This window comes from Cervus canadensis, chromosome 21 (genome assembly GCF_019320065.1).
Source record: "Cervus canadensis isolate Bull #8, Minnesota chromosome 21, ASM1932006v1, whole genome shotgun sequence".
Classification (NCBI taxonomy): Eukaryota; Metazoa; Chordata; class Mammalia; order Artiodactyla; family Cervidae; genus Cervus; species Cervus canadensis.
Genome location: NC_057406.1, coordinates 20693729 through 20710575, shown reverse-complemented (window position 1 = coordinate 20710575; position 16847 = coordinate 20693729). Strand labels below are relative to the sequence as shown.

The 16847-nt window shown below is 37.5% G+C and overlaps 1 protein-coding gene and 1 pseudogene across 1 annotated transcript; both read left to right on the top strand.

Moving 5' to 3' along the window:
• The first annotated feature begins 5361 nt into the window (after positions 1 to 5361).
• On the top strand, positions 5362 to 6556 carry LOC122423862 (annotated as a pseudogene).
• A 7085-nt stretch (positions 6557 to 13641) lies between these two features.
• On the top strand, positions 13642 to 14559 carry LOC122423048 (taste receptor type 2 member 31-like). The gene has a single exon (XM_043439794.1). It carries the CDS (start codon positions 13642 to 13644, stop codon positions 14557 to 14559), a length of 918 nt encoding a protein of 305 aa, XP_043295729.1.
• Positions 14560 to 16847: the final 2288 nt, after the last annotated feature.

Genomic DNA, 16847 nt, shown 5'->3' with positions numbered 1-16847 from the left:
TGGAGAAATAACTTCATAAAGAATGAAGGGATGGAGCCAAAGCAAAAACAACACCAAGTTATGGATGTGACTGGTGATAGATGCAAGGTCTGATGCTGTAAAGAGCAATATTGCATAGGAACCTGGAATGTTAGGTCCATGAATCAAGGCAAATTGGAAGTGATCAAACAGGATGGCAAGAGTGAATGTCGACATTCTAGGAATCAGTGAACTAAAATGGACTGGAATGGGTGAATTTAACTTAGATGACCATTATATCTACTACTGTGGGCAGGAATCCCTTAGGAGAAATGGATTAGCCATTGTAGTCAACAAAAAAGTCCAAAATGCAGTCTCAAAAATGACAGAGTGATCTCTGTTCCTTTCCAAGGCAAACCATTCAATATCATGGTAATCCAAGGCTATGCCCCAACCAGTAATGCTGAAGAAGCTGAAGTTGAACGGTTCTATGAAGACCTACAAGACCTTCTAGAACTAACACCCAAAAAAGATGTCCTTTTCACTATAGGGGACTGAAATGCAAAAGTAGGAAGTCAAGAAACACCTGGAGTAACAGGCAAATTTGGCCTTGGAGTACAGAATGAAGCAGGGCAAAGGCTAATAGAGTTTTGCCAACTGGTCACAGCAGTTGACCAGAAGGCACTGGGCAGTACAAACACCTTCTTCCAACAATACAAGAGAAGATTTTATACACGGATATCACCAGATGGCCAACACCAAAATCAGATTGATTATATTTGCAGCCAAAGATGGAGAAGCTCCATACAGTCAGCAAAAACAAGACCAGGAGCTGACTGTGGCTCAGATCATGAACTTATTGCCAAATTCAGACTTAAATTGAAGAAAGTGGGGAAAACCACTAGACCATTCAGGTATCACCTAAATCAAATCCCTTTTGATGATACAGTGGAAGTGAGAAATAGATTTAAGAGACTAGATCTGATAGGCAGAGTGCCTGATGACCTATGGATGGAGGTTCATGACATTCTACAGGAGACGGGGATCAAGACCATCCCCAAGAAAAAGAAATGTAAAAAAGCAAAATGGCTATCTGAGGAGGCCTTACAAATAGCTGTGTAAAGAAGAGAAGTGAAAAACAAAGGAAAAAAGGAAAGATATACCCATTTGAATGCAGAGTTCCAAAGAATAGCAAAGAGAGATAAGAAAGCCTTCCTCAATGATCAATGCAAAAAATAGAGGAAAACAATAGAATGGGAAAGACTAGAGATCTCTTCAAGAAAGGTACTAAGGGAAAATTTCATGCAAAGATGGGCTCAATAAAGGACGGAAATGGTATGGACCTAACAGAAGCAGAAGATATTAAGAAGAAGTGGCAAGAATACACAGAACTGTACAAAAAAGATCTTCATGACCCAGATAATCACGATGGTGTGATCACTCACCTAGAGGCAGACATCCTGGAATGTGAATTCAAGTGGGTCTTAGGAAGCAACACTATGAACAAAGCTAGTGGAGGTGATGGAATTCTAGTTGAGCTATTTCAAATCCTCAAAGTTGATGCTGTGATAGTGCTGCACTCAATATGTCAGGAAATTTGGAAAACTCAGTAGTGGCCACAGGTCTGGAAAAGGTCAGTTTTCATTCCAATCCCAAAAAGGCAATGCCAAAGAATGCTCAAACAACCGCACAGTTGTACTCATCTCACACACTAGTAAAGTAATGCTCAAAATTCTCCAAGCCAGGCTTCAGCAATATGTGAACCGCGAACTTCCAGATGTTCAAGCTGATTTTAGAAAAGGCAGAGGAACCAGAGATCAAATTGCCAACATCCACTGGATCATCAAAAAAGGGAGAGAGTTCCAGAAAAACATCTATTTCTTCTTTATTGACTATGCCAAAGCCTTTGACTGTGTGGATCACAATAAACTGTGGAAAATTGTGAAAGAGATGGGAATACCAGATCACCTGACCTGCTTCTTGAGAATCCTGTAGGCAGTTCAGGAAGCAACAGTTAGAACTGGACATGGAACAGCAGACTGGTTCCAAATAGGAAAAGGAGTACATCAAGGCTGTATATTGTCACCCTACTTATTGAACCTATATGCAGAGTACATCATGAGAAACGCTGGGCTGGAGGAAGCACAAGCTGGAATCAAGATTGCCAAGAGAAATATCAATAACCTCAGATATGCAGATGTCACCACTTGTATGGCAGAAAGTGAAGAAGAACTAAAGAGCCTCTTGATGAAAATGAAAGAGGAGAGTAAAAAAGGTGGCTTAAAGCTCAACATTCAGAAAACTAAGATCATGGCATCCGGTCCCATCACTTCAAAGCAAATAGATGGAGAAACAGTGGGAGATTTTATTTTGGGGGGCTCCAAAATCACTGCAGATGGTGACTGCAGTGACGCTTACTCCTTGGAAGAAAAGTTATGACCAACCTAGACAGCAACAGCATATTAAAAAGCAGAGACATTACTTTGTCAACAAAGGTCTGTCTAGTCAAGGCTATGATTTTTCCACTAGTCATGCATGGATGTGAGAGTTGGACTATAAAGATAACTGTGCACCGAAAAATTGATGCTTTTGAACTGTGGTATTGGAGAAGACTCTTGAGAGTACCTTGGACTTCGAGGAGATCCAACCAGTCCATCCTAAAGAAAATCAGTCCTGATTATTCATTGGAAGGACTGATGTTGAAGCTGAAACTCCAATACTTTGGCCACCTGATGCGAAAAGCTGACTCATTGGAAAAGACCCTGATGCTGGGAAAGATTGAAGGCTGGAGGAGACGGGGCCGACAGAGGATGAGATTATTGGATGGCATCACCAACTCAAACTCTGGGAGTTGGTGATGGGCAGGAAGGCCTGGTGTGCTGCAGTCCATGGGGTGGCAAAGAGTCAGACACGAATGAGCAACTGAACTGAAGTCAACTGCAAAAGCCCTTCATTCTTGCCAAATACTGCAAGTTAGAAAGTCTTTGTCAAACTGAAGGGGAGAGAATTATAAGTCGCAGGTCTGTTTCACATTGTGTGTGTGTGTGTGTATGTTAGTCACTAAGTCTCACTCTTTGTGATCCCATGAACTCAATCCTGCCAGACTCCTCTGTCATGGGATTCTCCAGGCAAGAATACTGGAATGGGTTGCTAGTTCCTTCTCCAAGGTATCTTCCCAACCCAGGGATTGAACCCAGGTCTCCCACACTGCAGGCAGATTCTTTACCATCTGAGCCACCACACTGAGGTGGAGGGAATTATATAGGGTATGACAATCAGGGAGCAGTATTCATGGGGAGTATGTTTTCAATTTTGGTGCATTCTAATTGATTAGAATTTTCTGAATCATGTTCCTGGTGTTATGTCTAAAAGGTCTAACTCAAGTTTACAAAAGTTCTCTGCTATTTTTTTTTTTTTTGCTAAAGTTTGTAGTTCTAGCATTTGTAGTTAGGTCTAAGATCAATTTAGACTTAATCTTTACGTGGTAAGAAATAATGGTATAAATGCCTCTTTATGAATGTGGGTATCTAATGAAGTCCTAGCTTCATTTGTTGGAAAAATAAAGGCTATTTCTCCCTTGATTGCCTTGATACCTTTTTTGAAATCATTTGCCCATGAATGTAAATGTTAAGATGGATTCTCAATTGTGCCTCATTATTACATATGTCTGTCTTCATGAAAGTACCACTCTATTTTCATTGATGTCATTTAGTGGTTAGCTTTGATATCAGGAACTGCAATCGTCTAATTATGTTCCTTTTTTTTTTTTTTTTTTTATTTATTTATTTATTTATTTTTTTTTTTTATGTTCCTTTTTTAAAAAAGTTGCTTTGTCTCTTCTGGGAGCTTTGTATTTCCATATACATTCTAAGAATAGTTTTTCAGCTTTCTGCAAGGATTTGTGGGATTTGATAGAGATTGTCCTGAATATACAGATAATCTCTTGACCTGGAAAGAGTCTCCTCACTCCAGATTTTAGTTCAGTTGTCCTCTTTCCTTGTACAGCTCTTTTATCAATTTAAAATGTAATTTGGCAATTTATTCCCCTTATCCTGGTCATTGTAGGAGAAAATCTTGTCTTTTTGCACTTGCTCTCTTCTACTCAGAAGTGGAAGTTCTAACGGCTTAACTGTGAAGTATCAAATGACACAGGATCAAATGAATAAGTAACAATCTCTGGAAGAGGATATCGTTATTATCTGCATTTTGCTGAGGAGTATACTGAAGCAGACAGTAGTTTTAAAACAGAGTAAAAAATCAGAGATCGGTAGCAGGGAATCTGGATTTTCCATCCTGTCAGTCCGACTCCAGGATCCTCTCCTGAAAAACTTCTACTTTAAAAACTGAAACAAGAGAATCCAAAAGTACATCTGATTTCAACATCTGTTCTTCCTAAAAAAATTTCAGCAGTCAAAAATAAATTAAATGAGAAAAATAAGACTGATTATTCGTATATGGAAAAGTTTGGAATGTGCAATGAAAAACACATGTTCTTTTGAAGTACCCAAGAAATATTGACGAAATTAATATTTTATTTAAAGATTAATATTTAAATATTAACTATATTAAATAGTTAATATATTAACTTTATTAAAGACGTAAGCATGAGAGTTATTTTTGACAGCTTTAAATGGTGGAAGGAAAAGCCTACTGGGAAAAGGGATTACAACCAGATGACCTCCCCACAACTCACTTCAGTTTTGGAAATTATAGGAAAATAATTTCATCAGTGAGATGGATGTGTGTTTAGTTGAGTTAATGTGTTTATAAGCTTATAAGCAATAAAGTTATATATAAGTGCTAGTTATCAGCAACCAGCTTATAGGGTGTTTTGGTCTTCTTGGGTTTCCCCAGAAAATCTTGAATAGTTTTGATAAGAAAAGCTTGAATTTTTTCTACATAAATCCAGTATTAGGAAAAAAATCCATTGTGATGATGGTCCTAGTTATGATTGAGCTCCATCTAATAGTTTAGGCTTTCTCTGTACATTCTAGGTGTTGGTTTTTAAAATTTTACTCACTAACAACTAAATTTGTTAAGTACAAATTATGGAGAGGTTAAACAGGGAAAAGTTACAACACAATATGTCCTTATTTGCATGCTGACAAATGAGATTTCACCTCTCCGTTAAAGAAAATTATGAAGTAATCTATCCCATGGCAAGGACACAGAGTGCATAAAGAGGAGTCAATTTGCGCTGTTAGGGAATAGCAATTATTTCATCAAGATAGCAGTGAGCTCCTCTATTAGCATATGCTAGTACTTTCCTGCTTGGCATTGGTCACAGAAGTTAAAAGAAAGGAGCACTTCACTGCCCATCCAGAAATCAGCTGCACAAAGAATTTAAGGTCAGACTACTGAAGGAATCACAACTGTGATATTAGACGAGGCTTTTTTCTAGACATGATAACTTTACCATTGACCATTTTTTCCATCCTTGTATTAACAGAATTTGTCCTGGGAAATTTTGCAAACAGCTTCATAGTACTGGTGAACTGCATTGACTGGGTCAAGAGACAAAAGATCTCCTCAGCTGATGGGATTCTCACTGCTCTGGCAGTCTGCAGAATTGTTTTGCTCTGGGTAATGTTAATGAATTGGTATTTAGTTGTGTTGAATCCAGTTCTATATAGTTTAAAAGAATTATTGTTCATATTGCCTGGATAGTAAGCAACCATTATAGCACCTGGCTTGCTACTAGTCTCAGTATATTCGATTTGTTGAAGATAGCCATTTTTCTTCACCAGCCTAATTTTTCTTCACCTGAAGTGGAGAGTTAAAAGTGTACTGCACACAGTACTTCTGGGAACTTCATTCTTCTTGGTTTTTCATGTTGCAGTGATATGAGACGATGAGGCTATCCAGACAAATGAATACAAAGGAAACAGTCCTCGGAAGACCACATTGAGGAGCAGTTTATGGCTTCCACGCGTGACTCTGCTTATGCTGCTGCTGCTAAGTCACTTCAGTCGTGTCCGACTCTGTGCGACAACATAGACGGCAGCCCACCAGGCTCCGCCGTCCCTGGGATTCTCCAGGCAAGAACACTGGAGTGGGTTGCTATTTCCTTCTCCAATGCATGAAAGTGAAAAGTGAAAGTGAAGTCGCTCAGTCATGTCTGACTCTTAGCGACGCCATGGACTGCAGCCCACCAGGCTCCTCCATCCGTGGGATTTTCCAGGCAAGAACACTGGAGTGGGGTGCCATTGCCTTCTCCCTGCTTATGCTAGGAAACCTCATATCCTTTACTATGTCCCTGACATGTTTTCTGCTATTAATTGTTTCCCTGTGGAAACATCTCAAGAAGATGCAGCTCAGTGGTAAAGGATCCCCAGATCCTAGCACCAAAGTCCATATAAAAGCCATGCAAACTGTGATAGCCTTTCTCTTGCTTGCCATTCATTTCCTGACTCTAATGGGATCCATTTGGAGTTTTAAAAGGCAGCAGAAGGAACATGTCTTTTTGTTCTTTGAGGCTCTTGGATTCTTCTATCCTTCAAACCACTCATATATCCTGATTTGGGGGAACAGGAAGTTAACAAAGGCATTTCTGTCATTTCTGTGGCAGCTAAGGTGCTGACTGAGAGAAAAGAAATAGGTGGACATCATGTGTCTTCTAGCAAAATATAAGCTGATGGTGTTTATAAAACTTTATACTTTCTGCTGCTTTTTCTAATGTGAATATAACAGAGTAATTTCCAAAGGTTAACATGCAAAGTCTTTCACTCAAGCTTATGATGAAAAGTATATATGTGTTTATGAATATTATAAAACTGATGATAAGATTATGATACTACTAACCAATATTTTTCAGATAAACAATCTAATTTTACAAAATGTTGTATAATTTCAGGGTTATGAAGCAATGTGTATTTCACATGTATATTCTAAGCTATTATCTTCAAATGAAGTATTTATAATCTGTATTTGTGTCTTTTTAAGAATTGAGCTTATCTCAGGACATTATTTCTATTTTCCACTGAAATTAGTACCACAATGTGCTTAGCAAAGATGCCTGCAGTGAAATTCAAATGTAACAAATATTTTTAGATTAAATTTTATATATGTGTATAATTAACTGTACTGAAGAATATGTGATTTTTACTAGTAGTCAAAAAATTTAGGAAAAAAATCAAATACTACAGTAAGGATGAAGGAAAAAAAATAATCATGATGTCTTCATAGCTGCTATATTTCACATGCAGTTAGGAAAATTATTTCTTAGAGGTTTCAAACTAAGAAGACCTATTTTCAAGTTGAGATCTGGTGTCAAATTACTCAGTTTTCAGGACTTCCCTAGTGGTCCAGTGGCTAGGACTCTGTGATCCCAAAGCAAAGGACCTGGGTTCCATCCCTGGTCAGTGAACTACATCTAGCCTGCCACAACTAAGAGCACTCAAGCCACAACTAAAGATTTGACATAGCTTAAGGAAGATCTGAAGATCCCGCATGCTGCAACTAACACCCGGCCCAGCCAAATAAATATTTTTTAAAAAATTGCTCAGTTTCCCCCAAAACCAAAATTGGGCCTTTGAATTGCCAATCTTCTCCTCCATTTTGTTACCTAAAAATTCATTTTAAACTTCAGACAAAAGACTTAGGTTTTCCCAATCTTAAAAATACATTCAGTGTAAGAATGGTAAAAAAAAAAAAAAAAAAAAAAATGATGCTTAATTCAATGATCTTTCTGCATAGATAGAATGGTATCTATGATGTCTATGTCATAATTATAGGAAATGTCTTGAAGATCTGTTTTATTACAATCTTGTGGAAAATGATGAAATAGAAAGTGTGTTGACATATAGTAGGATTGATAGCAAGCTTCACTATAGGAAATAAATTTATAACCTTGTTCAACAACTGAATTTCTATGACTCTATTAATTCTTGGTATTATGATATTGTAACAACATTATCTAAATGTTAAGATAAATCATTTCCACATCAGAATTACTTATTATTTTTAATCATCTGTCTGCTTGGTGGAACATAAGCCTTATCATGTGAGGATCATGCTTATCCTGATTTATGCTAACTTTCCATGACATAAAAATCAGTCTACAGGAGAGTTTATATGAAAGATATTCTAATGATTAATTGGATAAAAAAAATTACATGAAAGCTGGAAACCAGTGAAAATGAAACTCTTCACAAACTCTGCAGGTCACATGGATTTCCTAGTTCTGTTTCCTCAACATTTAATTGCTTCTACACAAATCTACACAATCTCAATTTCAGTTTCTGCATTAGACAGAGTAGACAAATAGGTTCCAAAGCATAAAGTGACTCAAATTCAGTGTACATTTAATATTGTTCTTTAAGGGTACTGATATGCGTGAGCACACTCCTCTAGGTAGTTATCCAAGGAATCAGGCTGATCAGAAGTTGGTCATATTTAACATGTGGTTTTGGACGATTGCTTGGTGTTTTCTCCATTCAAGAAAGCTGGGAGAAAAAGACATAGGAAGGACTGTCCCTGAGGAGAGTATTGGGGATGGGCCTAAAATATTGCACAAAATTTTCACTTAAATAACATTGTTCAGGTTTTGATCACCTTGCCACAACCGAATGTAAGGGAGGCTGGGAAATGTGCTCACTCTCTAGCCCAGAAATAAGAGAAGAACATGGAATTGAGGACATGGAAGTGGGAGAGCATTTAGTCATATTTCACCTGAAATAGCAACAAGTTACTGTAAAAGAAAAAGAAGTTCCTCACTTTAGAAGCATGATGTATCTTCATGTCATTTTGATAATATGCATACACCCTTACATCAGTCCTGAGGTTTTTTTTTTGTTTCTTCATAAATTCCAAAGGATTCAAGTTCACACTTCATATTTATATCTTCATAAAGTCATAACTGACTCTGCACTATAGTACTTGTAGCCTCCTAATGTGTATTTCCAGCCTAACTTGCTTACAGTTTTTGACTTAACTACTAATGACATTCTGTACTAATATTTCTAGCTATATTTCCTGGCACTTGGGTGTGCAGTTTGAACTATAAATAACTTCCTTACATTATTTCTATGTGTGTGTGTGTTAGTCACTCAGTTGTGTCCAACTCTTTGTGACCCCATGGACTGTAGCCCGCCAGCCTCCTCTGTCAGTGGGACTTCCCAGGCAAGAATATTGGAATGGGTTGCTGTTTCCTTCTCCAGGGGATCTTCCCAACCCAGGAATTGAATCCAGGTCTCCCACATTGCAGGTGGATTCTTTACTGTTTGAACCACCACATTATTTCTATAAGTGAAATTAAATCAACAAAATACCTTTTAGGTAGAAGGATCTTATTGATGAGTGACAAATAAAGGCTGGATTATATATTTTTTTCTAGCAATTACTAGTCAAAATCTTAAATATTTGCATTCAAATATGCTGCTCACAGGGCTTCCCAAGTGGTGCTAGTAGTAAAGAACCTGTCTGCCAATGCAGGAGACATAAGAGACACAGGTTCAATCCCTGGGTCAGGAAGATCCCCTGGAGGAGGGCATGGCATCCCACTCCAGTGTTCCTGCCTGGAGAATCCCATGGACAGAGGAGCCTGGTGGGCTACAGTCCATTAGTTTGCAAAGAGTTGGACATGACTGTAGTGACAGCACACACGCAGCACATACGGCTCAGAGGAGACGAAAGTACAAATTAGTGGAAACCAGTTTGTCTCATTTTTGCCTGTTTACGTACTGACTTCATCCTTTTAGTCATGTTCAGAAATGGCAAACTGCACTGGTATCAAGGATAAGTGGACATTGTTAATGTTTACTATAGAAATTATATCATAACTGACTTTCTTATGACTTACATAAGAAAGATATGACTTCATGAAGCTTTGTATCTGTTAACAGAATTATTTGCTTTAACACTGAAATTTCAATATAAGTAGAATAAGCTACTGTTTTAGTGAAGATCTGAAACTATATCAAAGCAGAATTTTGGCTGTACTTTCTGGAATTATGATGAACACTTTAAAGAAGGCATCACAAATGGATTTCAGTCTGAAGCTGTTTGATCATAAAGTTTTCAGTGAAGCACAATATCACAATTTCATCAAAATGTCAATTGGAATTAAGGTCTCTTTCTGGCAGTGGCAACTTGTCTTAGGAGTGCTGAGAAATGGGCTCACTGGACTGGTAAACTGTAAACTGCATCGAGTGGGTGAAGAATGGGAATATCTCATCAGCAGTTTTCATCCTTTCTGCTTGGCTGTGGCCAGATTCATTCAACTGTGGGTAATTTACAGTGGGGCTTTTTCCACATATGTATGCTACTAGAGTGGAGAAATAGCTCCAGAAAGAATGAAGAGGCTGAGCCAAAGTGGAAACAATGCCCAGTTGTGGATGATTCTGGTGATGATGCTAAAGTCCAATGCTGTAAAGAACAAGATTATATAGAAACCTGGAATGTTAGGTCCATGAATCAAGGTAAATTGCAAGTAGTCAAACAGGAGACGGCAAGAGTGAAAATTGACATTTTAGAAATCAGTGAACGAAAATGGACCAGAATGAGCGAATTTAATTCAAATAACCATTGTATCTCATAATGTGGGTAAGAATTCCTTAGGAAAAATGAAGTAGCCTTCATAGTCAACAGAAGAGTCTGAAATGCAGTACTTGGGTGCAATCTCAAAAGCAACAGAACGATCTTTGTTTCCAAGGCAAACCATTCAACAGCAGAGTAATCCAAGTCTATGACCCAACCATTAATGCTGAAGCTGAAGTTGAACGGTTCGATGAAGACTAACAAGACCTTCTAGAACTAACACAAAAAAAGATATCCTTTTCACCATAGGGAACTAGAATGCAGAAGTAGGTGGTCAAGAGATACCTGGAGTAAAGGGCAAGTTTGGACTTGGAGTACAAAATGAAACAGGGCAAAGGCTAACAGAGTTTTACAAAGAGAACCCATTGGTCATAGCAAACACCTTCTTCCAACAACACAAGAGATGACTCTACACATGTACATCACCAGATGCTCAATACCAAAATCAGATTGATTATATTCTTTGCAGCCAAACATGGGGAAGCTCTATATGGTCAGCAAAAACAAGACCAGGAGCTGACTGTGGCACAGATCATTAACTCCTTATTGCCAAATTCAGACTTAAATTGAAGAAAGTAGGGAAAACCAATAGACCACTCAGATATGACCTAAATCAAATCCCTTATGATTATAAAGGGGAAGAGACAAATAGATTCAAGGGATTAGATCTGATAGAGTGCCTGAAGAACTATGAACAGAGGTTCGTAACACTGTACAGGAGTTCAGCTCAGTTTAGTTCAGTCGCTCAGTCAAGTCTGACTCTTTGTGACCCCATGGACTTCAGCATGCCAGGACTCCCTGTCCATCACCAAATTCCAGAGCTCACTCAAAACATTCTTTATAGTCCAACTCTCACATCCATATATGACTACTGGAACAAACATAGCTTTAACTAGATGGACCTTTGTCAGCAAAATAATGTCTCTGTTTTTTAATATGCTGTCTAGGTTGGTCATAACTTTTCTTTCAAGGAGCAAGTGTCTTTTAATTTCATGGCTACAGTCATCATCTGCAGTGATTTTGGAGCCCCCCAAAATAAAGTCTGTCACTGTTTCTATTGTTTCCCTGTCTATTAGAGATGAAGTGATGGGACCAGATGCCATGATCTTAGTTTTCTGAATGTTGAGTTTTAAGCCAACTTTTTCACTCTCCTTTTTCAATTTCATCAAGAGGCTCTTTAGTTCCTCTTCACTTTCTGCCATAAGGGTGGTGTCATCTGAATATCTGAGGTTACTGATATTTTTCCTGGCAATCTTGATTCCAGCTTGTGCTTCCTCCAGCCCAGAGTTTCTCATGATATACTCTGCATATAAGTTAAATAAGCTGGGTGACAATAAACAGCCTTGACATACTCCTTTTCCTATTTGGAACCAGTCTATTGTTCCATGTCCAGTTCTAACTGTTGTTTCTAGACCTGCATACAGGTTTCTCAAGAGGCAGGTCAGGTTCTCTGGTATTCCCATCTCTTGAAGAATTTTCAACAGTTTGTTGTGATCCACACAGTCAAAGGCTTTGGCATAGTCAATAAAGCAGAAGTAGATGTTTTTCTGTAACTCTTTCACTTTTTTGATGATGCAGTAGATGTTGACAATTCGATCTCTGGTTCCTCTGCCTTTTCTCAATCCAGCTTGAACATCTGGAAGTTCACGGTTCACGTACTGTTGAAGCCTGGCTTGGAGAATCTTGAGCATTACTTTGCTAGTGTGTGAGATGAGTGCAATTATAGTAGTTTGAGCATTCTTTGGGATTGCCTTTCTTTGGGAATGAAATGAAAACTGACTTTTACCAGTCCTGTGGCCACATCTGAGTTTTCCAAATTTGCTGGCATATTGAATGCAGCACTTTAACAGCATCATCTTTTAGAATTTGAAATAGCTGCACTGGAATTCCATCATCTCCACTAGTTTTGTTCATAGTGATGCCTCCTAATGCCCACTTGACTTCACATTCCAGGATATCTGGTCCAGGTGAGTGGTCACACCATCGTGGTTATCTGGGTCATGAACATCTTTTTTGTACAGTTCTTCTGTGTATTGTTGCCACCTCTTTTTAATATCTTCTGCTTCCATTAGGTCCATACCATTTCTATCCTTTATTGTGCCCATCTTTGCATGAAATGTTCCCTTGGTATCTCTAATTTTCTTGAAGAGATCTCTAGTCTTTCCCATACTATTGTTTTCCTCTATTTCTTTGCATCGATCACTGAGGAAGGCTTTCTTATCTCTCTTTGCTATTCTTTGGAATTCTGCATTCAATGGGTATATCTTTCCTTTTCTCTTTTGCCTTTTGCATCCTTTCTTTTCTCAGTTATTTGTAAGGCCTCCTCAGACAACCATTTTGTCTTTTTGCATTCCTTTTTCTTTTCTTGATCACTACCTTCTGTACAATGGCATGAACCTCCGTCCATAGTTCTTCAGGCACTCTGTCTACCTGATCTAATCCCCTGAATCTATTCTTATTTCCACTGTATAATTGTAAGGTATTTGATTAGGTCATACCTGAATGGTCTAGTGGTTTTCCCTACTTTCTTCAATTTAAGTCTGAATTTGGCAATAAGGAGTTCATTATCTGAGTCACAGTCAGCTCTTGGTCTTATTTTTGTATTGGTTATCAGCAACCAATTTTTATGGTGTGTTGGTTTTCCTGGTGTCCCCAAGAAAATCTTAGATGTTTTTGATAAGAAAATCATGAATTCTTTCTTTGTAAATCTGGCATGTGTATTGGGTTTAAAAATTTTACTCACCAACAACTAAATCTGTTGAACACAAATTATGGGGAGGTTAAATAGGGAAAACTTGCAACACAATATGTCCTTATTTGCATGCTGGCAAATGAGAATTCTTATTTCATTTCAACATCAGGTAAGAGAAAACCCATCCCACAAATGTGAGTGCAAGGACACAATATGCATGAGGAGGAGTCAATATGAGCTGTTAGGTAATAGCAATTATTACATCAAGACAGCACTGAGCTCTTTCATTTACATATGCTGGTACTTTCCTGCTTGACATTGGTCAGAGAAGTTAAAAGAACCAAGAACTCCACTGCACATCCCAAAATCAGCTGCACAAAGAATTTAAGGTCAGAATATTGAAGGATTCAGTACAGTGATATTAGACTTGGCTTTTTTTTTTTTTCTTTCCAGACATGATAACTCTACTATCGACCATTTTTTCCATCTTAGGAATAATACAATTTGTTCTGGGAAATTTTGCCGATGGCTTCATAGCACTGGTGAACTGCATTGACTGGGTCAAAAGACAGAAGATCTCCTCAACTGATGGGATTGTCACTGCTGTGGCAGTATCTAGAATTGTTTTGCTCTATGTAATGGTAATACATTGGTATTTAATTTTGCTTAATCCAGCTTTATATAGTTTAAAAGTAAGAACTATTGTTCATGTTGCCTGGACAATAACCAATCATTATAGCACCTGGCTTGCTACTAGCCTCAGTATATTTTATTTGTTGAAGATAGCTAATTTCTCTAGCCGAACTTTTCTTCACCTGAAGTTGAGAGTTAAAAGTGTAGTTCTCATGATGCTTCTGGGAGCTTCATTCATTTTGGTTTTACAAGTTGTAGTTATAAGCGTAAGTGGGACTATGCAGAGAAGTGAATATGAAGGAAACTTCACACAGAAGACCAAACTGAGGGATATTTTATGGCTTTCACATGTGACCCTGTTCATTCTAGGAAACCTCATACCCTTTACTATGTCCTTGACATCTTTTCTGCTACTAATCTTTTCCCTGTGGAAACATCTCAGGAAGATGCAGCTCAATGGCAAAGAATCCCAAGATCCCAGTACCAAGGTCCATATAAAAGCCATGCAAGCGGTCATCTCCTTTCTCTTGCTATTTGCCTTTTACTTCCTGGTTCTAATTATATCAATCTGGAGTCCGAAAAAGTTGCATGAGGAACCGTTTCTCTTGCTTTTCCCAACAGTTGAAGTCTTCTATCCTTCAGTCCACTCATTTATCCTGATTTGGGGAAACAGAAAGTTAACACAGGCCTTTCTGTTGTTTCTGTGGCAACTGGGGTGCTGGCTGAAAGATGGGAGATAGGTGGGCATCATGTGTCTTCTAGAAAAAAATGAATGGATGGAATCTGTAACGTTTTATACTTTCTACTCCTTTCTTAATTCTTAATTCTTATGTCATTGAGTAATGCCCACAGGTTTACCTAGAAAAGTTTTTCACCTAAGCTTGTCACAAAAAGTGTATATGTGTATGTGTTTAAGAAAATGGTGATTACTTTACCATTAACTAAGATTTTTCAGGTAAACAATATATTTTTACAAAATATTGTGCAATTTATCAGGATGATGAAGCATTGTGTTTTTCACATACATCCACTGTTTGTATGGTAATGACTCTGAATTTTAAACACACTGAGGATGTATGGATGTGAGATTTGGACTGTAAAGAAAGCTGAGCACCGAAGAATTAATGCTTTTAAACTGTGGTATTGGAGAAGACTCTTGAGATTCCCTTGGACTTCAAGGATATCCAACCAATCCATCCTAAAGAAAATCAGTCCTGAATATTCATTGGAAGGACTGATGCTGAAGCTGAAACTCTAATACTTTGGCCACCTGAAGGGAAGAGCTGATTCATTTGAAAAGACCCTGATGCTGGGAAAAATTGAAGGCAGGAGGAGAAGGGGATAACAGAGGATAAGATGGTTGGATGGCATCACTGACTTGAAGGACATAAGTTTGAGTAAGCTCTGGGAGTTGGTGATGGACAGTGAAGCCTGGTGTGCTGCAGTCCTTGCGGTCGCAAAGAATCAGACACGACTGAGTGACTGAAGTGAATTGAACTGATGTATATTTGGGATAGATATTATTTCATCATGGATTTTTATTTCATAGTCAATAGAGAGTAATTAGAAATGTGGTTAAGAAAGAACCACCTTAAATTCAAATGTAATAAACGGATTTTGTGTATATTATATATGTGTGTAATAAATTTCACTGAAGAATATTAGATTTTTATAAGTAGGCTAAAACCTTAGAAAAAAATGAAGTCCTATGATAGGGGTGAGCTTCCCTGGTAGCTCAGATGGTAAAGAATCTGTCTGCAATGCAGAGAGACCCATGTTTGATTCCTGGGTCTGGAAAATCATCTGGAGGAGGAAATGGCAACCCACTCCAGTATTCTTGGCTGGAGAATTCCATGGACAGAGGAGCCTGGCGGGCCCCAGTCCATGGAGTCGCAAAGAGTCAGATATGACTGAGTGACTAACAGTTCCACGATAGGGGTGAAGCAGAAAAAATAATCATGACTTGTTTTTAATGCTGTAGCATTACCACACTCAGTTAAGAAAATCATTTCTTACAATTTTTGTATTATGATTAAAACTATGTAATGAAATATTAATACATGTAATATATAATAGAAATTTGGTACCTTAGAGAATTTTTGTATTGTGTATAGGGTTGCAAAGAGTTGGACATGACCGAAACAATTGAGCAAGTGAAGTATGCATATTGGATGGTGTCACTGTCATTGATGTACTATAGTTTGCTCATTTGAATGGTGTTTTGAGATCAAGTTTTGTTCCTTGACTTTCCCCATAATAACAGATAAGCTGTTATCCAAGAAAAGTTACTCATATTATCTCCAGTAAATGAGGTTTTTGAGAAGCAAATATGATGTCAAAGACAAGAATATCTTGTAATATATAGGGATATATCTAGCAAATACTGATTACTATTATTATAATCATCAAAATGAAGATTATTCTGGTAAAAATAGTATGTTTCCTTTAAACTTCAATTACTGCCATTCATTTGTACAAATTTATTTTTAATTTATGAATTATTTTCAGTTACCTACCTTCCTTCATCTAGACCAAGTTGAATTATTGTTACTCTTTATCTGTTTTCTTCTTTGGTTCTATAGTCAATTGAGGCTGCTGATTTTAAAGATGATGATAAAATTTCATTCTTAAAATCACAATTTTAATTCTGAAAAATGGCTCTTAGAGGTTTTCATGCTTCTTAAAATTATTTTAGGGAACTCAGAGGTGAAACTTTGGTAGAGAATCTTTCTTGATCACCATTTAAGCAAACCGAATTCTATTCTTTTATACATATTATAATAAAAGAGCATATCAGATATTACAATAAAAGAAGAAATAGTCACTCTTGTTGGCAGAAAAATCACATAGTAAGTCATTTTAAAGGAATTGAAATGTTTTTCACAATGTTAGGTAAGGACTAGTGTGATAATAGAAAATGGCATTTATTGAAATGGAAAGGAAACCACAATAAAAACAAAAAAGTACTTCAAAACGAATAGTTTTCAACCCATTAATCATCAATAGTGGTATTTGGGATGGGAGTTTT

What these genes read in the sequence shown, in the direction of transcription:
- LOC122423048 (XM_043439794.1), top strand. Translation starts at nt 13,642, where the DNA reads ATGATAACTCTACTATCGACCATTTTTTCCATCTTAGGAATAATACAA.